Source organism: Astatotilapia calliptera, chromosome 9 (assembly GCF_964374335.1).
Source record: "Astatotilapia calliptera chromosome 9, fAstCal68.1, whole genome shotgun sequence".
Classification (NCBI taxonomy): domain Eukaryota; kingdom Metazoa; phylum Chordata; class Actinopteri; order Cichliformes; family Cichlidae; genus Astatotilapia; species Astatotilapia calliptera.
In genome coordinates this window covers 26368942-26387520 of record NC_137430.1, presented here as the reverse complement: position 1 = coordinate 26387520, position 18579 = coordinate 26368942, and the positions used below count along the sequence as shown (strand labels likewise).

The 18579-nt window shown below is 40.4% G+C and overlaps 1 protein-coding gene across 3 annotated transcripts in view; it reads right to left on the bottom strand.

Moving 5' to 3' along the window:
* Nucleotides 1-18579, bottom strand: part of LOC113029320 (A-type potassium channel modulatory protein DPP6) — a 263030-nt gene that overhangs the window by 171702 nt on the left and 72749 nt on the right. Inside the window, exon 1 of one of the 3 annotated variants that reach the window (XM_026180138.2) lies at nucleotides 10935-11542. The exons of the other annotated variants lie outside the window; for them this stretch is intronic. Within the exon in view, the coding sequence (XP_026035923.1) occupies nucleotides 10935-11102 (168 nt within the window). The 5' untranslated portion in view covers nucleotides 11103-11542. Of the gene's footprint in view, nucleotides 1-10934; nucleotides 11543-18579 lie in introns of those variants that run through there. 3 annotated transcript variants of the gene reach the window in all.

Below are 18579 nucleotides of genomic sequence, written 5' to 3'. Positions count from 1 at the left end.
CAAACCTCAGTTAGCGTGTTAAATGCTAAGGTTCATGACAGTACAAGATTGAACAAGTATGTCTTGTTTGGAAAGGTTGCCAGTAGAAAGCCTCTTCTTTTTAAAAAGGACATGAGAGCATGGCTAAGGTTTGCAAATTACATGGGGACAAACCACAAGAATCTTATAACAATGTCCTTTGGACAGACAAAACAGACATAATGCATCGTGGGAGATTTGGTGAAAACCAAACAAAGAATATCAACTCAACACTTCATATCAACTTCCAAGCACAGTGGTGGAGAGGTGATGATTTTGACTTATTCAGTTGTTTACACTGAATAAGTCAAAATCTGAGTGGTCAGCATGTGCTGACCACTCAGTGCATTTTATCAACAACTTTAATATTTTTTGGGAACGCAGGCATCTGTTTAAAGCAAATGGATTTAATTTTAACAAGTCAGGGGTGAAACTGTTCACCTCCAACTTGTTTTATTCCATACGTCATCCATCTGTGCTTGGTGCCAAGGCTGAGATAAACGAGGAGTTATCTCATAAAGAGGAACAAACAGTACTCCAAGAACAGACAAAGCCCAGCAGAAACCTTGAGGAGGAGCTCCATCTGCCCCCACCCGGGAAGAGCCTCAGAAAGGAGAGACATCTGAGGCAAGAAGAGGCAAGAAGAGGGGTCCCTATTTGCCTCCAACTCTCTCAACAACACCAACGACCAGGACCAGGATCTTCCCCAGTCCCCCAAACCCCTGACAGGCCATCACCCCCATCACCCTCCTCCCCCTCCCTTTCTCCCTCCTCCCCACACCTGAAATTCACTGAAGAGATGATGGAGCGGGTCAATGCTGGGCTCAGATCTACCCCCCGGCCCAATCCCTCTTTGTCCCCCATAAACCCCCACCAAAGCAGCCAAAGGTTCGCCACCGAGCCCCACCCTCAACAGAGCAATCGAAGTCACATTGCCCAGCCTCGCCCCCCTTAGTTCCTCCTTACCACCTTCATGCTTTGTCTCCGCAGTCTGATGTGTGATGTGTGGAGGGTCCGGGCTGCGAGGATTATGGCAGTGGTGACTTTTCCCAGGAGAAGCTGGGACCCTGTTTACTAGAAGGTTTTAAAATCTCTGTACTTTTAGGTGACAGAAGGAAACATGTGGCCTGGTCAAAACACAGAGAGCTGCACTCTAAAATATCTTTAAATATAGTAAACATACCTTGTGTGCCACAGACTGCTCCCAAACACGAGGGGACAAGTAATGCCTCTAAAACACTTAAGTTGGCTTTATTAAACATTAGATCTCTAGCTGGGAAAACATTTTTAATTAATGATTTAATCACTGAGCACAGCCTTGATTTTATGTTTTTAACTGAAACTTGGTTGGACCAAAGTAACAGTGGAGCTGTTCTCATCGAGACGACCCCTCCTAACTACAGTTTTATCAGTGAGGCCAGGGCGAGCAGGAGAGGAGGAGGGGTTGCTGTCTTATTTAATGAATCATTTCAATGTAAGCAGCTATCTCCTGGAAGTTTTCAGTCTTTTGAATATGTGGCTTTACAGCTGAAGGCCCCATCCAAAGTTGTGTTTCTTAATGTTTACAGGCCTCCCAAATACTGCACAGACTTTTTTAATGACCTCAGTGAACTGCTGTCTGTGATCTGTGTTGATTTCGACTGTGTAATTATTGTTGGGGATTTTAACATCCATGTGGACAACCCTCAGGACAAAGGGACTAAAGACCTGAGTAACACTCTGGGCAACTTTGGGCTGACTCAGCATGTAACAGAGGCCACACATAATAGAGGACACACTCTTGACCTACTGATCTCCAAGAGCCTGAGCATTTCAAAGGTTACTGTGTCTGATGTGGGCCTGTCTGATCATTACTGTGTTTTCTTTGAAAGTAAAATCTCAGCCCACACAAAAATATCAACAGCAGTGATCACAAAACGGTGTATAACTGAACACAGTAGTGAGATCTTTAACCAGGTCTTCCCATTAACACCTGACCTGTCCAGAGGTTCAGTCAATGAGCTCGTCAATAGCTTTAATGCAAAAATGTTAAATGTAATGGATACTATTGCCCCCATTAAGGTGAAGGTTATCTCTGGAAGGAAAAAGTCTCCATGGAGAAACTCCACACTGGTGAAAAATGAAAAAAGAGAGTGTAGGAAAGCTGAGCGCAGATCGAGAAAAACAAACCTCCAGGTTCATTATGACATCTATAAAGAGAAACTTCACAATTATAATTTACAACTGAGGAATGCAAGAAGGTCCTACTTCTCTGACATCATCACTAAAAACAGCCATAATGCTCGGGTCTTATTTTCTACAGTTGACACGCTAACAAACCCTCCTGTGTCAGTGGCAGCTGAACTTCATTCAACCATGGCCTGCAATGACTTTGCCAAATTCTTCACAGACAAAATCCAAAAGATTAGACAAGCAGTTGGTACATCAACAGCAGATCCAGGATATGTACTGTGTCCACCGAAAAACTGTTTAAACACCATCAAACACTTTCACCTGATTAACAGCAAAGACCTGGAGGACATCTTAGGTCAACTGAACTCCTCCTCTTGCTGTTTAGATGTCCTGCCAACAAGTTTTTTCAAAAAGGTCTCAAAGACTTTAGAGTCAGACCTGTTACAGATCGTCAACTTTTCCTTAATGTCAGGTGTGTTTCCAGAGCCACTAAAAACTGCTGTAATCAAACCTATACTGAAAAAGGACAATCTTGACAAGACACAAATGAAAAACTACAGGCCGATCTCAAATCTCCCATTTTTAAGTAAGATCATTGAAAAAGCAGTTTCTCAACAGCTCAGTTACTTCTTAAAACAGAATAACTGCTACGATGCCTTCCAGTCAGGTTTTAGACAGAACCACAGCACTGAAACCGCTCTGACCAAAGTGTTTAATGACATATGTCTGAACACAGACAGTGGAAAAATGTCAGTCCTAGTTTTGCTGGATCTCAGTGCAGCATTTGATACAGTTGACCACAACATATTACTCAAACGACTGGAGAACTGGGCAGGTCTCTCAGGAACTGTACTAAACTGGTTCAAAACATACGTAGAAAACAGGAAATACTTTGTATCAATAGGTAACTTCACATCTGAGCAGACAAGTATCACATGTGGAGTTCCCCAAGGTTCCATCTTGGGACCCCCTCTGTTTAACATTTACATGCTCCCACTGGCACAGATTATAAAGAACAACAAAATAAACTACCACAGCTATGCAGATGACACACAAATATATATCACAATGTCACCAGGAGACCGAGGCCCTGTACAGGCTCTTGGTAAATGCATTGAGGAAATTAATGACTGGTTGTGCCACAATTTTCTCCAACTAAACAAAAACAAAACTGAGGTAATAGTCTTTGGCGCCAAAGAAAAACGATTACAGGTCACCAGAGAACTTCAATCTATACATCTAAAAACCACAAACCAGGCGAGAAATTTGGGTGTAGTGATGGATGCAGACCTAAACTTAGAAAAACACATTAAGACAATAACAAAGTCAGCTTACTATCACCTCAAGAATATTTCAAGGATAAAAGATCTGATGTCTCAACAGGACCTGGAAAAACTAGTCCATGCATTTATTTTTAGTAGGCTTGATTACTGTAACAGCATCTTTACAGGTCTACCTAAAAAATCAGTCAGACAACTACAGCTCATTCAGAACTCTGCTGCTCGAGTCCTCACTAAGACCAAAAAAGTGGACCACATCAGTCCAGCTCTGAGGTCTTTACACTGGCTGCCTGTCCGTCAGAGGATAGACTTTAAAGTTCTAATGCTGGCCTATAAAGCTCTGAATGGTTTAGGACCAAAATACATCAGTGACCTCCTGACCCAGTATGAACCTTCCAGATCCCTCAGGTCATCTGGATCCGGTGTTTTATCAGTTCCCAGAGTCAGAACCAGACACGGAGAAGCTGCATTCAGCTTTTATGCTCCTTATATCTGGAACAAACTCCCAGAAAGCCTCAGATCAGCTGAAACACTCAGTTTATTTAAATCCAGGTTGAAGACTCACCTGTTCTCAGCTGCATTTGAATAAAATACCAAATCCACACTTTTAAGCTTAAATTTCAAAACTTACACTAACTACTGATCTTATCTATTTCTGATTTTATCTGTTTTAATTTTATATACTGTTTTGTTTGTTTGTTTGTTAAGTGGGATTAGAGCTCTGGGTAGCTCCCCAGCTGGGTCTAGACTGGGTCTAGAGAGTACTTTAAATTCAGGGAATTTAAAATAGAAAGTAGCTCGTCCACAGAAGGACTGGTAGCTCCCCTTACGATAAGGGTTCAGATCGCGCAAACAGGTGTGAAATGTGTGTGTTTAGTTAGTTTGTTTGTTTGCTTGTTTTAATCAATTTTAAATCATACTTTTTATTTGTTTTTGTTTCTAATGTCTCTGTAAAGCACTTTGAATCACCTTGTTGTTGAATTGTGCTATACAAATAAATTTGCCTTGCCTTATTTTGCAGCCACAGCACAAGAGTCATTAAATCGACCATGGATTTCTCTGTATACCAAAGCATGCTATAGTCAAATGTGAGGCCATATTTAAAACAGTTAAAAACTGGCCCAAATTAGATCATTAAACAAAGCTGTGACCCCAAGTACAGAATTTGTGGATAAGTGGTTAATCTGAAAACAGTGGTGCTCTGCACTTGCCAGGTACAGTACAATATAGGGCTGGGCGATATATCGAGTTTTTTAAAAATATCGATATATTTTCATACGAGATATAAGATGTGACAATATCGTTTATATCGATATAGTCTATGTTACGTTATAATTATACTTGTGGAGCCGCAGGTTTGCCTCTCTTTCGTCCACTTTTGTCTCTACGCAACGTTACTCGGCCTCGCCTCTCCTGCACTGAACACAACTCCGCCTCCCCCATAGCTTCACCTGCAGGCAATGACAAGATGAAAGCGGAAAATCTCCGTTAGCGAGTTACCGTGCGTGGGGCTGGATGGCGTCAACGTGTTAGCGAGCTAACCACGCTAACGACATGCAGCCTAGAGGGGCTGCACGGCCTAAAATCCTTTCCTTTTCTCAAAAATCGACAGTGCGCCTTATGTATGAATTCTGGTTGTGCTTACTGACCGCGAACCGATTTTATGTGGTACACAGCGCTCAGCAATCTGTCAAAAAATGTTTTAATATGACTTTGCTAAGCTACGGAGCTGCACCACTTGATGGATTATCGGAGAATTACGGCTACAGAGGAGGAGCCTCGCGGAGTGATACGTACTGTGTGTGTATAAGGACCACAAATGGCACCTGTTCAGAGACGTGGAGCAGCTGTGAAATCTGTCTCTTTGTTATTATGCTCAGCGTCTATTAGTTTACATTTTGACTGCACAATTGTGAGCTTTTTGTTATGCACAAAAACAACATTATTTTCTTTTATTTATGGACCATGATTATTTAATATATGCTGATAATTTATTTTTGAGTAATATCTACGCTGTATGTAAATAAAAGTGCCCGTGTGACTAAGAACTCTCTTTTTGTTCTTAACTTATGGCTTTAAAAAGAAAAATCGAGATATATATCTTATATCGCCATCCAGCTAAAAAATATCGAGATATGAATTTTGGGTCATATCGCCCAGCCCTAGTACAATATCAAATAGATTATCAGTAACTGAGTACTGGTCCAAGTGAGCTTTATCAAATAAGCATTCATGCTGCTTCTATTAATATACCATGACCTACACAAATGTACCTTGTGAAATATATACCTAACCAAATCGGACACAGGGTTTTGTTTGTTCAAATTCATCATTTAATATACAGTAAACAGTATTGTCAGAGTATGAAGATAGTCAAAAATATGACATGCTGCAGGATTTAACATAGTAGCAAGGGATTTAGATAACATGAGAGAAGCCTAATCACAGTCATGAATATGCTGGATTCAAAGCAATATAGAAAAGATTACAATTATGAGAATGGTAGTGTAAAAAATAAACTGAATCTGTTTGCCCACTGTGGGGAAAAATGATTCCCATGACTTATTTAGAGAGCTATTATACTCCAAAGTAACCTGCGCATCTGCTGACACGGTGAAAAAAAAAAGATATAAAAAGCCCATTCTTTGATACAGAGTATATTTACTGCTTCATTTTTTTTACTGTTTTTCATCATTATTATTCGTGTTATCGTAAAAATGAAATCTGATATTGGCCAGCTTATTAAAAGGGCATTTCAGGGATCGGCTGTCTCATAATCCATACCCTGAAAAATATCCTCATTTTGTCCGCATGTGCGTGTGTGTGTTTTACAGAGAGATAAAGAAAGGGGGAGAGAACTGGTGTGTGTGTGTGTGTTAATGTGCAGTTGTGGATTTATCCCTTCTCCCCCCTCCTCATCCCTCTTAATGCAAAGTGCAGGCGCAAAGCCATTAGACGGCAGAACAAGTGAGATGAGTTAGGAGAGGGTAAAAAAAGTAGAACTGTGGGACTGTGTGCCTCCCAACACTCACACATATATCACACAAAAACGCCCGCATGTCTCGGTTTGCTAGAGGTCTGAATCTTCGCCAGATCTCTCTCGAGTCTCATTACGATTGTGCTGATTGTAGTGGACACGGGCAAACAAAGACGAGGTGTTTACTTGTGTAATGGGGCCTGCTGAGGAAAAAAACAAAATCACACCACAAGGATGAGACTTTGATAGGAAAACATAAAGATCCATTTCTACTTTTTGCAGGTTTAAATGCTATTGGAGGACATATCTAATTAATGAGGCTGAAATAGGATCAATTAGGAACCCAAAGGCTTTGCATGTAATCAGGCTTCCACTGGACTAACAGAGGGTGAAAGGCTACACAACACTGGAAGATTGAACTTTTCATATTTCTGCTTTTCCATAGTTGAGATCTGCTGAGTATTAGCAGATGACAGTTGAAGTTACTTCAACATTAAAACTGATCTCCCGTATATATCCTGAGGGCATATTGCAGATAGCATAGGCTTGCATAGAGAAAGCTTTGCGAGGAGAAAAAACCCCAAACATGTTTGATTAGATTGTAATGAGTTGTTCCACCAGCCTGCAATCGTTATCAGAGGGGATTTCAGACTAAGATCACTATCAAATATATTGACAGAGAAGGATTTAGCCCACAGTAGAGAGTAAGTCAAGCTCATGCCAAACAAAAGCGATAATGAGTTGTTTAAATGCATTGTCTCTGTGAGGGAGACTAATTCCTATGTATGGAGTCCTCATAGTGAGAACAAACACTGATCAGCAACTTATTATACAACTAGGAGTATATATAAGCAATCTAATATGATAATATTGTGATTCAATAATTCTGTTGGTAATAATTAGTGGCTGTAGTACCACAACTATGAACTAATTCTGTGATAAATCTAGCGTGTCTCATTTATACAGTATCTGTCTATCTATAATCTATCATGCAGCATGTACGAGGGCTAAAACTATATCTTCTCACATTATAATACCATAGTAGGTAAAAATTCTCTCATCATAGTGGCGGAAGACAACAAAATATATTCGCTCTAAAACACTGCACTGGATATGGTGCTTGATTTATTGGATGCTACTTTTAAAGTGCCTTGTTTATTTCAATCCAGTGGATTTATCTGACATCCAATTCAGGATGAGCAGTGAGGTTGGAGCATAATCTGGCTGTCATAGTGTGAAACGTGGGGTACAGCACGGACAGGTTGCCAGTCTGTCTTTGGACTGTGGGAAGAAATGAAAGTACCCAGGAAAGAAGCCACACAAGCATGAGAAGAACATGCAAATTCTACAATGCAAGGCTTCCCTCGTAGGTACTGGGCTCAAATTTAAGCCAGTATAAAAAGAGTCACACAGAAAGTGCAGTGTAAGGGTGGAGCAGCAGAGGAGGAGAAAATGCTGGGTAAAGTTTTGAAGTGGCAGGGCTGAGCTGTGTGGTGGCGCTGTGGGGAGCCTGAGTCACTGGATGAGCTCTTCATCCCAGTGGGCTTTAGTTCTCATCCACACACAGCATGATGTAAATGTCACCTCCACCAGACTCACTTATTAAGGCCACGCAGCTGGAGAGACGCCAAAGCTTGGACTGACATTCAAAATGTGCTCTAGTCAGAAGCAATATAAGAGTACTGTTTAGATATGAGTTTAAATAGTAGGAGCACTTAAAAACTGAACCAGTGAAAACACTGTTTTTCCCCCCTGCCACGATCACTGAACAGGCCTGTATTCAGAATTCTTTCTTCTGCAGTATCACACAGCATGCTCTCAGGTGGATATATATGGACTATACATCACTGTTTATATTGATTTCAGATCATGTTCGAGTTCCCTGCACCAACAAACATAAAGACATGACCACCAGTCAATAAATCAACTTCATGTTATATTCATGCAAAGCTCAACCACTGTTTTACCTCCTGCACCTCTACAACATTAGAGTCTGCAGCAAGACAGTTAGCTGGATAAAATTGAAAAACAATAGAAACACACCAAAAAAAAAAAAAAAAGCTTGATCCAGACCCCTGCATAAAGTGGAGCTGGAACCAGTGGCTCTATATTGTAGTGGGAAGGTTAGCTGGGCATTCTGAGTAATCACCTATAATAAATATTTCTGCCCTGAGTGAAGTGATCTTACCCAGGATGACAGTATCTCTCTCTATGCACAGGAAATAGGGGGTCACTAAATGACTTGATCAGCATGAACACGACATGGATCATATGCAGATTGATACCAACTTATTCGGCAACTTCAAAACACCGAATGAGTTTCTCTCTAGTACTTTCAGAGACTTTTAGAATCAGTGCTGAGGGGCAATGAAGCTGTTCTGGTGGCACGTCACGACCCAGCACCGTACTAACACACCTTATACTCTTTGTCACCAATCTGTACATGCGTATGTATAATTCCAATGTGAAAGTTCCAAAACTAAATATACCAAAACCTAACAGGCACTTAGTTGGTTTCATTGTTTAACAGACCAAATCTCTCCATCTTCAAAGTCAGCCATATCTCAAATACATGGGGATTAAAGGCATGCTTCTTTATTGTCACCTTAGAGTAAAAATAAATAAATAAATTTTACCACCTTGCATGTTTTACCACCTCAACATTGATTAAGCTAATTTCATTTCAAATACCAGGGTTGAGCGATGACTACACAGGCCAGACAGATTTGTTGAAAGAAAAGAAAACAGAAAAGTTCTGTTTTTTTAAACTATCTTATAGCACCACTAACTCTGATGCAGCCATATTCCAAATTGGGCTTATGATGGTGTATAGGTTGTATCCTGCAGTTGACATACAGTTAGACAGGGGGAATAACTAGAAATTTATCAGGCAAGAAAGTATCACTAAAAGAAAGTGAAAACATTTTTGCATTTTCAGTTTAACTAAAAATCAAAACAAAACAATGTTGTCAAGATTTCAGCCATTAAAGCAAACATAAGATTTAACTCCAAAATCTGGACTAACCTTGATTTCAAAGTCTGAAGATCTTCAAACCATTCACAACTCTAGACTAAAGTATGTCCTTCTTTGTCTTTTAATAGATTCACTTTTATTTTGGCAAATTGCTTTTTGACAAATTGTGGATTCTCCATTAACAGCTTTACTTTTGCCACCTGACCGCAGCTGCTTTATTTTAATTCTTATTCTAAAAGGGTATAAGATTTAGAAAATTAGCAATAAAGTACCATTTTTAACCACATCTTTTTGTGACAGTAGATCAGCTCCTTTATTAAATGGCAATATTTGTTTCATAAAACTTTATTTTTTTTAAAATAAACTGACCCACTTGCAGTATATTTGTGCCCCTGTTTGTTCATTTTGTTTACTTGTTTCATGTGAAAACAATTATATTTTTAAATCAAGAAAAATAATATCAAATGTTTCTTTATGTTTCTAAAATATGTGAATAATTTTCATACTATATGTTTTGTATCTGTTTAACGGTGATGTGGTCCACCTCAGTTCACGGTTAAATTTATAATTTTAAGTGCAAAGATTTTTTTTTTAAAATGTGTTTACGAGAATACAAAAATAGTGTTTTTTATGCTTGTTTTTTTTTTGTTTGCTTGTATTTTAATAAATTTAAGACAAACAAACCTAAGTGGCCCCATTAAACCTGCTCTGTGGATTTATTCCCTCAGCACTGCGGAGAGCGGCAGCAGCGAGTGGAAGATCAAGTTTCAGCACCATGGACAGCACCACTTTCATGTTTGGCATCACGTCAGGCTCAGACAGGCGCTTTAAACGGTCAAAAGTAGATTTTAAAGAGCCTGGACGACCTAAACGAGTCTGTAAAAACCACTCCCACAAATAAATAAGCTTAGGTAAACAAATGTAGTTTCAGAACTGAAGATTTTTAACGACAATAAAAAAAATGCGAACATGTTTGGAGAAGGTTGGAAGAACGGCTAGGAGACACATAATGATTAGCGCAGATCCCAATAAAACCAATCAGCATGGAGGATTGGGGGGCGGGGGTGTTGTTGTAAGTCACGATTTAAACATTAGTTCTAATCTAATTGTAAGGCACACTTGGGTTACAGTAGCATCCCTAGACAAATAAGCAACACTCGACAACCTCTAACGGAGGTGTCAAAGCACTAAGAAGCCATTTGTAAGGTTTATAAAGTTACCAGAAGGCGCCAGAGAACGCACGTTGCTTTTCAAGAGACGTAAGTGATGCGTCATTTATTGACAGATAAGCCAACCATTGAGGGGATGACGTAAGTTTGACAAGTCTGCCTTTAAAAGGGGAGAGCAAGCAGAAGGGCATTAAACAGACTGGGAGATTTACTAGCGCCAAAATTCCATATATTACGCCAATATCCAACTCGCTTAGTGTGTCTTAGAGGGCACTGTAACTATCTGAAAGTGGTCAGAAAATGCATTCGGACAAGTAAAGGTGACTACAGTTTAAGTTTCTTACATCCTCGTCCTCGCAGCGCCGGCCGTGCTGCTGAAACCGGGTTCGTTGGCTCTGCGCCGCACTCTCCCCTTCCACACTTTGCCCGAGGAGGTGGCTCGCCTCTGGAGGGTTGGGGAAGGATTTGTTCGTGTTGATCTTGCCGGTCAATCTCTGATACAGTGACGCCATGTCGACTGCTTGTCATAAAATAAAGAAGGGATAACTTGGCTCTGCTCTCAATCAATAAATGCGCGCGCGCGGACACACATATACAAAAAAGTTCGAGCAGGTCGATCCGCTATGGCTGGAGTGATTCGATTACACGACGCTCTGGTTCAGTTGAAAGAAAGAAAAAAAAATATCACTCTGTGTTCAGGATGCATGGCACGTACTTTCAGGCTCGCCGGTCGGGTCTCAACGATCCTGCAGCAACGCAGTTCCCACACTTTCCCAACTTGATCCCGAACTGATGCAAATACAAGGAGGCTGACTCGAGCACCAAAAAAAGGGGAGAAGCCAGCCTCGGCTGGTTGATATCCCGCTTCTCTTTCCCTCCCTTGTGGTAGAAAAGAAGGTGACGGCTGATAAACGTCCAGGGAGTGATGGGGCTTTGCCTTACAAGTATTCGCAGACACCAGGTGGTGTGCAAAACAGCTGCGAACGACACAAAGCAACCTTAACACATTAAAGTGCAGGTTTTGCGGTGAAAACTTGCGGTGATTGACTTGGCACATAGATCAGGTTCTAGTAAATCTAATAGTTGGGGTTTTTTTGTTGTTGTTTGTTTTGTTTTTAATCTTTGCCTCCATTTGGGTTACAGAGCCGCTTTGCAGAGAGCAAGAGTGCCCTCATGTGGACCACGGCGCAGAAGACCCAGACAGGCATGACATATTTTCAAGGAGACAGGTTTTCATAGAGCATAAAATGGGAAGATTGGTTTCTCTGATATCACTCAGTGAGATTTCCTGTGGTCCCAATCTTCCATATTAGTTTACACCCTCTGTGTTTCAGGTGACAGGTGACAGGTGACAAGAGACGCTTATTTGCTTTCCTATTAAACAACAAAAATACTGTTTTCTTGCAAAATGCAAGCTGCAAACACAGAGATGAGACGAGTCACCGCCTTTGAGACAGAATAAACTTGCATTTTAAGCCTGGAGCTCCATTAAATCACACATCAAGCTAATTATTTCTATTACTGACTCGTCTGCCTGTTGGTTTCCTGTTTTAACAGAATAATGATGTATAATTTCGAGGAGCCCAAAGGGACCACTTCAAATTGTCTGCTGTCATCTCAGCAGCCATCCAAATCCTAAGGACACTCACTGTCTTGTTTATTACTTTCTTATATCCTCACTCACATCTGAGATGCTGTACCTGATAAATGTTTGGCTTTTTTTTCCTTTTTTTTTTCTTTTGTTTTACATAAGACATGAATTAAATGATTGCTTAATTATCAGTGTATCTGTTTAAACGAAACAACTTTGAATGTTTTGAAATGCAAAAAAGAGCCACTTTTAAAGTAAACGATTACACATTTTAAATTTCAAGAAGGAAAACATCTAAAGGCAGTCAAAACAGTTTCTTTGCGATGCTGACTGGCCTCTAAGACACACTTCTTTTTTTGCTGTGCCAGCTCGAGGAGACTCATTTTATACAACAGACCCGGAATCTGTCATCTAATTTGATTTTGTGAGTAGTCACAGCATACAGAACACCTCCCTCTGTGTATTCAACAAGCTCAGCATGTTCGGGGTGTGTGAACTGGGATGGGCAAGGGACAAGACGGAGATGCAGGTTGTGTCAATGACCACACTTGTGGCTAGAAAGCTGATACTTCTCTGCTGGAAGTCTGATAAACCCCCTACCTTCGAAATGTGGTTGAGAGCATTTGGAAATGTACTCCATCTGGAAAAAATCAGGTTTACCCTGTCTAACCGAGAGAGTGTGTTTGATAAGATTTGGCAACCGGTCGTTAGCCTGATGGACAACCTTAATTGAAGTATACTCTGTCTTGACATTTATGTATGATGTATCACCACCTTGTTGACTTGCCGTTCACCTTCTATTGTGTTCTTTTTGAAGGTGATTGTTGTATGCTACTCAATTATAAAATCAATAAAAATATATTAAAAAAAAAAAACAAGCTCAGCATGCTGGGATTTCTGCCAAACACAGACTAACTCATCCACTCACCACAGCCCAACTACCTCTCAAGTTCTCGAGTCCTCAAGGAGAAGCTTAACGCCACATGAATTGCAAACACCCCTCACATATAACAGCCCACATCTGTTTAAGTTTACCCTTTAATTAAGATGACTTCCTAAAAAAAGATTAGACAGGCACACACTGCCACAGCTTCCAACTTGCACAGTACAGACTCATGCCCACCCCCCCAAAAATGTGTTTCAACCCATCAAATCCATCTCAGACTGTGGCAGACAACCCAGAAATGGAATTCAATTTTTAGGTACTGTGATGCGATTAAGCAGAAGGAGAAGAAAAGAGAAAAAAGCCTGTGAAGCAAGATATGTCAAACAGCAGGAAATCCTGAGAGCACTGATGCAGTTAATGTTAAGGTGGGCTGAGTAACATCCTCAGCATAATTATTAATACAATTAAGAAAGGAAAGAAACTTTCCAGACTGGCATTGTGGTCTGACTTAGACTCGCTGCTATCCGATTAACTTACTGACTAAAATCATATATGGACAAAATTGGATTATTTCTGGGCCTCCCCATTGCTGGATGTAGAGCTAAATGCAGCAGTGCTGTGAGCAGATCAGCGCTAAATCTGGGCAGCAGAGGGCAGAGTTGCATGTTCTAATCCCAGTCAGAGTATTTTGTTTGTGGGCAAAGACTGGCTGACATTAGCTGAGCGGGACACTGAAGATTTTAAAAGGATGAGAGAAGCTAAAAAAAGTCAGTTATACTGAAAAATACACCTTTCCTAACGATATTGCCTGATAACCAAGCAGAACAGAGACAACTTAGCAGCTTCTGTTTCTTTTTAAATTAGACCTACAAACTGCAATCACAAATGCAACCTTCCCAGATGTGTAAGTGTTGGGGGGATTCTTTCTGTGCCAAGAATTCACTACTGTCTAGTGGCTAAGAGCAACTTCATTTCAAATATTTATTTCTATATTTTTTAAAGTAAATAAATGCCACTCAGCTACCTAAGGAAAGAAAAACATCAATATGACAATTTTGCTTTCATTCAAAAACTGCAAGCACACTCACAAGTTCATTTGCCGGAGCATCCCATTCTGTCAAGCAGCCATCATGATTTATGATGGATAGTTTCTCATTTCATGCTGCTGTGCAAGAGCCATACTTATCAGGCCACATGTCTCTCCCCGGACTGGAACTACTCTGGAGGGCTGCACTCTCTAAATCCTTTCCTCCATCATAAAAATGAAGGCAGTGCAGAAGCAGCTGCCACAGTAAAGGTGGCAGAGGGAGTTGTTGGGTCGCCGTCCACAGTATTTTCAAAAGCTGTGTCACTGCCAGCACATCTTCAGCTGCTGGACTGCCAGACAGCAATTAATGTGTGCCAAGGGAGGCGGTCGATCATTCTGACAAGCTTTAAGCAACATGAATTATACAAAAGATCAATTTTTTTATGCTAAGGGAATAAATGTCGAAGGTATTAAAAGTTCATGATTTAAAAGGTGAAGTTTAACCCTCAAATTTTTGCCCTAGGAACCCATAAGAATGACAATCCATTAGGGATAAGGGGGCCTTAGGGACACTTTCTTAGATAAGAATCCATTCTAAAAATTGAATCTCACAACTTGCACAAATTAGGATAAGATGAACTTAAAAAAGAATGAGAATGAATAGAGTCATACAGTGCTGCTCTCATTACATTCACACATATGGCACTGGAGCAATCAATCTAGCTGGAAACGTTGAAACAGAGAAGGCGAGGTCTTCCAAGTATGTATCAAATAAAAGACACGTTTGACCTTGTCAGAAGAAAAGAAAATCCCCCAGCTGATGGTGTGACGGGAGCAGGCATTCACAGCAGGAGCAAAAGTTCAGGTGCGGAAGAAAGAAAGAGCGAGAACTCATGAATTTATACGGTGGTGTCACATTTCATTGTTGCAGTCCATTTCTCACTGAGGATACTGTCATAAAGCTCCACCTCCAATCCTGAGCTTCACAGAGAGAGGATCAGTAGTCATTATCCGAGACATTCGGGTCTGTTGGACCTCTAGCTGACGATGAGGGAACCCAATTTGAAAATGCACCCCGGCATCTGTCCCTAAGTATCTCCAAGATGCAGCAGCTGCAGTTTAAAATGTGGTAGGTTAAAAGCCTGATTGATTTAAAGGCTTCTTCTTGGGTTCTTGGATTCTCACAGAAGTTTCAGCTTTAGATTAAAAACCTTTTTTGTGTTCTCCATGCTAGTTGGGGAATGTGTGTATACGTGTGTGTTTGTGACTGTTGGCTTGAGGCTTGTTTTGAATGACAGGGGGAGATTGAAGGTGGTGGAGCCTGACGCTGTTGGACTTAAAATTAAATGGCCAAATTAATAGGTGCTGTCACTTGCCGCTGTGAAACCACCTACTCGCCTCAACACCAATCCGAAGGCAACATTGCTCTTTGATCGACACTCCCCATCTGCCCCAGCGCCAGGGCGGCAATCTCTCATGACGAATCAGAGCACTGGGAAGGAGAAACAAATCTCGGAAATGACAAATAACATGAGGAGGGGGGGAAAGAAAAAAAAGTTTTGACAAATCATATTTTGCTCATGCGGCAGTTTTTATGATGTGTCTATATCAACTGTGGATTTGCCAGCAAAGTGACATGAAGCATGGCGAATTGAGTCGAAATCCTATTTGAAATGGGCAAGATAAAGTCCCCAGGAAATTTAGAGGGACAGCATGAGCAGGAAGGAGGTGCTGAAGTGGGGGGAAATAGAAAAAGAGCCAGGAGCTGTGAGCGGGTGTGAGCCGTAACGATGGGTAAAACATGAGTGCCTATCAAGTGTAAGAGGCACAAAGGTAATCTGCAAATGCAGGGCTGGAGAGGAAGAGGGGGGAAAAATGCATTTGTTATCTCAGGCTTCACTGTTGACTTGGATCCCATTTCCCAAATAGGACCAGCAGAATCATTTTACGTATGGTGGAGATGGTGGTCCAAGTAGAGAGTCTGTGTGCTGAGGGCTGATTTATCTTTCTGGCAGCTCAGCAATAACCAAACAAAGAAATCCAGTACCAGGCCTTGGTACTGGATTTATTGCTAGCTACTGTATGATCCATGACTCTTTTTGAAGAAGCATCATTCTAAACAATAACTATATTTAACTAAAACCTAAAAACTTTCCATCACCATTATAATAGTGTTTCTGTTTTGTGCTGCTTAAAGGGCTAGTAAGTACAATTTCAACATTCAAACTATTTTCATGAATAGAAGGAACTGTAAGTGTAAACTGTAATTTTCTTTAAGTCCTTTACTCAAGCCACCCACAGAGCTAATATGTACATAAGCTTTAAAAGATTACAGTAACACTGAAAAGGTTTATAAAGGTGTTATTAGTAAGACTGCTTCAATCATGGATAAGAGCATTGGGCTACTTTTCAACTGAAGTTGACTCTTAACATCTGAGTCAATTCATAACGCTAATTAACAATTATTATGTTATCTAACAGTACTTTCAGTACTGACTGAAATTAAACATGAATAAAACTTTTTTGTCTGGATCAGATTTTTCTCATTTCATCAGCTTCAGTGTTAGGCCTACAACTCCCAAGACACTTAGCATGTCTTTTGTTATCATTTCAATAGAGTAACCCATCCCAGAAAGAAAAATTACAAGGTGTCTGTTATAATTACAATTTTTTAGATGTTATCTAGATGCTAAAGCTATGTGATGTATAAAACTGAGTGTGTTATGTTAAGTCACAGTTTTAGTTGAGTTACTGGTTGCCATTGGGTTCAAGAATGAGCTATTTGCAGTACATAATTTGTTTCTCTGTGTTTATACACGACTCTGCATTTAATTATGAGTTATTATTAATCTCTGGCTCTCTTGCAAAGCATGTCTTCTGGCCTGGCCCTAACCTCCAACTGGTGGCAACAGATGGTTGCTCCTCCCTGAGCCTGGTTCTGCTGGAGGTTTCTTCCTGTTAAAAGGGAGTTTTCCTTTCCCACTGTCGCCAAAGTGCTGTCTCATAGGGGTTCATCTGATTGTTGGGGTTTCTCTGTATTATTGTGAGGTCTTTACTTTACAATATTAAGCGCTTTGAAGTGACTGTTGTTGTGATTTAAGGCTATATAAATAAAATTGAATTAAATTATTAAAAACATCAGTAACTGTAATTGTTTTCCAGATTTTTAGTTACAACTAAGTTCCTATAAAATTATGCAGTTTTCATTTCTGATGTGTCTATTACTGCTGCTATGTCAAAGCAGTCTGTGGTGGGGTGTGGTCTCGCCATGCTCCCGTCCTGGGTTTCGGCACCACTTTAACAGACGCACAACAAACCCGAGCACATTTCAACACTTTTCAGCATCGTTCTTTATTTCGGTTGTCGTTTCCAACTCAGCTGCACCTTCTCAGCTGTCAGCCCCATACAAACACCAACAACCTCACTCAGGACCCAGTCCATATCTAAATGTAGTGGAGGTGTGATGAGTTGATGCCGTTCAGGTGTGTCCGCCTCCCCTGCAGCAGCGCCACAGACCACGCCCTGCCAAACAGTCGTTGTCAGCATGCATGGTGTTTTGTGAAATGGGCATCCCTCTGAACTCATCCCATATGGACACGTGGTCTCAACTTCTTTGGATCCCATTTAAACAGACTGAGAAAACTGTCATTTTTCAGCATGCAGGGCTCCAAACAAAGGTAGAAACACTCAAATGAGACACAACAACTGGTCTCCTGACTGAGAAGATATGTTTTACACAGTAGACCACAGTTTCTTCATGGTGACAATGTGTGACAATATATGATAATATGTAAAAACGAAATAGTCATAAATTGTAACAACAGTAATTATGTCCAATTAGATACCATGATTTATTTTTCAATAAGATCTCAACAGCAGGGGGCAGTGGTTTGCCTGTGAATGCGTTGAACTGTTTAGAGATGTGTGCTTTTATCCACATTTCCTCAAAAAGCTTGTTTACTGTAAGTCTTCATTGTATATAGGGAACCGTTTTTACTAAACAGGTTTAATAAAGGTTGCATTAATTCACTGCACCATCACCATCAAACTGGTATTACACGAAAGTACAGCATAGCCCTAGTTCAGCTTCAGCTGATGTTTCTTCAACACTATACATAGATATTTTTAAGATAAAATCATAATCGCTAAAATCTATTTTTTAACAGTTATGTGCAATAAGTGGCTCCAAAATGTATTTTTGGGATGAATTTTATGTATGGCAAAAACACATTTTCATTCATTCGTCCAAATTCTGTCTGGCACATGCGTATTTTAAAACTTTGGTTATCTCCAGTACAGTTTTAATTCTGTTAACAATGCTCAGCTGTTCACCGTGTGGGCTGCAGCTTATTAATTTATTTTAATACTGTACCAGTTGCTTCCACAGAAGTGTTACCAGATGAACAGTATTAATCTACAGTAAGAAGTCAGGCGCCTAGCTACTCGACTTCCCTGTTTTCTTTGTTTTGCTGCAAGCACTGCTTA